General features: G+C 49.4%; 1 protein-coding gene across 1 annotated transcript; it reads left to right on the forward strand.

Annotated features, from left to right (window-relative positions):
- Positions 1-1,337: 1,337 nt before the first annotated feature.
- Positions 1,338-2,279, forward strand: ZNRF4 (zinc and ring finger 4). The gene is given in 5 exon segments (XM_065748691.1): positions 1,338-1,405; positions 1,407-1,756; positions 1,759-1,809; positions 1,812-1,995; positions 1,997-2,279. Coding segments are annotated over 5 exon segments (936 nt in total).
- Positions 2,280-4,331: the final 2,052 nt, after the last annotated feature.

Genomic DNA, 4,331 nt, shown 5'->3' on the forward strand with positions numbered 1-4,331 from the left:
GTGCTGGAAAGCCTTTGGCTTCACCCTCCTCCCCAAACCTCTACTTTGTTTTGTTTTTAAATGCAACAAAATGCCTTCCTGTGAGTGTAAAACTCTTTGGATGAGGGGAAAATAAAATCGATTTAAAATCACAGCTGCTGGGAGTCTGTGGCACACACACACACTGTCTGCTGACATTTTCTGTAGCTCTTTTCCCAGTGAAATCTGTCTCAAGCAGAGCCCAAGGGGGTGAGTAACAAATCAGTTGCCTGGTACCGGAGTGATTTTTTAACTACAGGTCCAACACAACTGCACCGGGAACCACGGGGCTACTCCCAAGTGGATCGTTTAACAAAAAGGGTTGTTTGCTAAAAGGTACAGGTTTTTAGGGATTTGTGATTCAGAACTGGCCTGGGTTCACTGCATATTCAGACCTAGTTTTCTTCAACAACCAGGATTGCTATTGCCTGGCGCTCCTCTGGGCACCGTGCAGTCGCTGCTTGAGGTGGGAATTGCTTTGTGGGAGGAACAGCACTTGTTCCTCGTGCTTTTCATTCCACTTTCCACCTTTTCACCATAACCAGAATTTTAAATGTTTTTATGGCTATGTTGGATAATGGCAGAGAGTGAGTCTGCACAGGGAGAGACTTCCTACTTCTGCTGGTGGCAGTTTTGACTGACAGTTCCGATTGACTTATTTCAAACAAAGAGAAAATCTTCTAATCAATTTATTTGGCTTGGTATTGGTTCAAAGAGCATGATTTTAAGGAAAAAGAGAGTGTTCAGCAGACCAAACTGAGCTGCCACGTGCACTCCAGGAGCAATGGAGGCCAAGCCAAACAGCTCAGTCCCTGTCTGATGGGTTTCCCAGGGACTGCTTTGGCCACCAACATGAAGCTGTCTCTCTGCAGTGGGCACATTGCTGGTGGGAAGTCCCAGTCATCAACAAAAAGAGAAACCAGCCTCTTATCGGTACCCAGAGCGAGATAAAACTAGAAGCCATGTGATTGGAGCAGACCAAAAAAAGAAGGGGAGCAGTGGTTTTGGGGGAGTGACAGTAATGTTATGTGACCCTGCTGTAGCAAACAGCCACCAGGTGATGTCACAGTCCCGCAGGGCTGGTGTAAGGGTGGAGGAAACAGAAGAGGGACAAGATGTGTTCTGGGAACCTCCAGACCTACAGAAAACTGACAGAAATCTCCAGGGCAGAAACTGTTTGATCTCCATCCTGCTGTGTGTCTGAGACATGGCACAGCAGTAACACCCAGGTGGGACAATTCCTCCGTGACTGTCCCTTGTGTTTCTCCTTTGGGACCAGACAGGAAATCTGCTATCAGAGCTACTTGTCTATGTTCAGCATGAGTCTTCATCTCCTACTTCTTTGCCTTTTGGTTGCCACCTTCTCTTATGAGGTTGCCACTGCAGAAGTCTTACGATGACAGCTCTGAATGTGTTGTGTATAAGGCCCTGCTCATGTGCTTTGAGCCACAGCTGCTGGCAGAAGGGCTGACGGGATATGTGATGAGGGTGGTACCACCCAACGCCTGCCATACAATACAGAATCCCCCAGCACCAAGGGAGACCTCTGGGAAATGCATTGTGCTCGTCCAGGGGTGCAGTTGCCCTTATGCTGAGAAGGTCCTTCATGCCCAGCAGGCCGGGTACCACGCCACAGTTGTGTACAACATGGATTTAGATGAGCTGTTGTCCATGATGTCTGATGACAAAGAAATTCAGCAGCAGATTGAAATACCATCGCTTTTCACTGGAAAATCTGTCTCCTTCACTTGCAAAAGGTTTTGCAATGTGAGGAAGGGGCATACGTCAGACTTTACCACCCAAATACAATCCATGTCTCTACCACAGCAGTAAGAAAATGCTGCGGGGCACTTGCATCTTGTGGAAGTTCAGGGACATGCTCTGCATCATCACTGCCATGATCTCAGCTATGGTTGGCCTAAGTTGGTGAAGGAATGCTCACAAGAACAAGCCATGTGCATATAGGCGGAAAAACCAAGACCTGTGTGATCTGCATGTCTGAGTACAGGGAAGGGGATCTCCTGGAGGTCCTGCCCTTCTCCCACACGTACCACCAACTCTGCATTGACCCCTGGTTCCAAACCCAGAGCGAGAAGAAGACCTGGCCCTCCTGCAACCAGCAGGTGAACCTCTGCAGGGAAGAAGCTGAGGATGGGGCTGAGTAGGAGACTGAAGAGGAGCATGATGATGACACACTCAGAGATGATTATAAAGATGAGTATGTGGAAGAGGAGGGAGATAATGAAAGCATAATGGAATGAGAAGGCTTTGATTCACTGTATGACATCACCACCTGAGCTGTGAGTGGGATAAGTTATCATTAAACCAAGGGAAGCTTTTCCTGTGCTTTCCCTAAGCTCTTGCTTCAAGCTTTTATTGGGAAGCAATTAACACTGCAGTTTTGATTCTCCTCCTCTGGTCTCCACAACAAAAAGGGTATAAAATCTCAGCTGGAAATATCAGAACCTCCATAAGCCAGGGGAAAAGGGGAGGAGCAGGGATTTAAGTACCTCTGATGTGGGAGCTAGTTAACATCTTCTAGGAAACTTCCTCACTTCCTCCCCAAAATATCAGTGCATGGGTACACAAACACACACCAAATCTTGCTTTTCAGCGCTTCTGAGTGTAATTGGCCTCCTGTCTGCTGGCAGCCTTGCACACACAGAGGCTGATGTGACAGGTACAGGTAACCTCCTACCCAGGTCGTTCCAAGACATTTTCCAAATGTGCCCCGCTGTCTTAAGGGCTGCTGGATTTCTGTACGAACATGATGCAGACAGATCATCTCCTCTGGAGATGCACCAGGCACAGCAGTGCTTTTTGGCCAGGCTCTAAGTGCTTTTCCAGCTCTGCTTTATGTGGGGGCAGAAAGCAGCGCTCACTCCGGGGCACTCTGGGTGGCTCAGACACCCACAGTGGGTGGGCACACAGCCAGACACAGACTGCACGTGGGGGTGCAGAGCTGGGAACCACACAACCACTGTTAGCATTTAATCTCACGTAAGAGAAAGCAATAAACCTCTCAACGAAATGCCAAAAATTAAGGGAGTGAACAGCTCTAAGATACTGTGACCAAGGCATCAAACCTTCACAGCTGTGTAAATACCAAACACCCAAATCAAAGACCTTCCTCCAACCATAAAACAGCCATGGCAGTACCCAGGAAGTGCTCTGATATCAAATCACTCTATTAGGACCATGACCAAGGCGACCGCTGTGGCCAGCAAATGACACCGCAGCCTTGCAGCCCTCTGGGGCCACAAAAGGGCTGAACCAGGCTGCAGTGTCCCCCCAGCACCCATCCAGGGATGAAGGAGGAGAGGTGGAACGAGAGCCCTGAGCCAGGTGGTCCTGGATGATCACAGAAGCTGCGGTGCCATCCAGCTGCAGCGTGCTGGGCTGCAGAGAATCTCAAGGGGAAATTCTCTGGGATGGATTATTCATGAGGTAAGATGAGATGATCGTAGTGCCCTTAATATCTATGAATTTTTTTCCATCTTCAAAGTGTCAGATGCTCTAGATGGGCTGAATTCTACTGAAATGGGTCAGTAGAAAAATAGATCCTTCTCACAATGCAATGCTGCATTGCCTTAATTTAAAAAGGAGAGAAAAATAGGAACAGGATCTGTGTAAGAGAGCAGTGCTTCACTCCATTTAATGTTATCAAAACCTATCACACTGAAAATCTGAAGTGTGTGCCATAGTAAACCTGACCTCCAGCCCTACAGCTGTCAGATCCAGCGCCCTCCATCAGCATTAATGGCAGTGCTAACACAGCGAGGTTAGCTCATTGCTGGGGTGGGACGCACAGCCCTTGGAGCCTCGGTGAGGATTATTGACTTCTCCAGAGGTAGCACTGTCCCAGTGTTTAAAATAAACTACAACAGAGCGCCAGAGGGAAAAGGAGGAGGAGTGTGGGTCCTGCTGGGGCTGAGCAGTGGACCATGTGGACGTGGATGGGGCTGTGCATCCCATGGGCTGCGTTGGGAGAGGGAAAACGTGGGGGGGATGATGCTGGGAGGCGGCCCAGGCACATCCTGCACGTGGAGTTTAAACTAACCCGGTACGGAAAGAGGAGTGAGACAGAAGAATGCAGTTTCGTGGATCCAGCCAGGAACAGCTTGGCAGCAGCCAAAGACCCGAGGGACCCATTGGGGAGCCCTGGGAGGACAGGAGCTGAGGAGGGTCCGACACTGTCTCAGAGCACCAATGCACCGCATGGGCCACCTCCACCGGTAACTGCTCTGCAGGAGCACCTATAGGAGACACGAGAGCACCCAAACATTGTGCTTATCGGAGCTGCCAGGAGCACT

Source organism: Cyrtonyx montezumae, unplaced genomic scaffold, assembly GCF_038088225.1.
Source record: "Cyrtonyx montezumae isolate F1298 unplaced genomic scaffold, pur_monq_1.0 scaffold_51, whole genome shotgun sequence".
NCBI classification, from domain to species: Eukaryota; Metazoa; Chordata; class Aves; order Galliformes; family Odontophoridae; genus Cyrtonyx; species Cyrtonyx montezumae.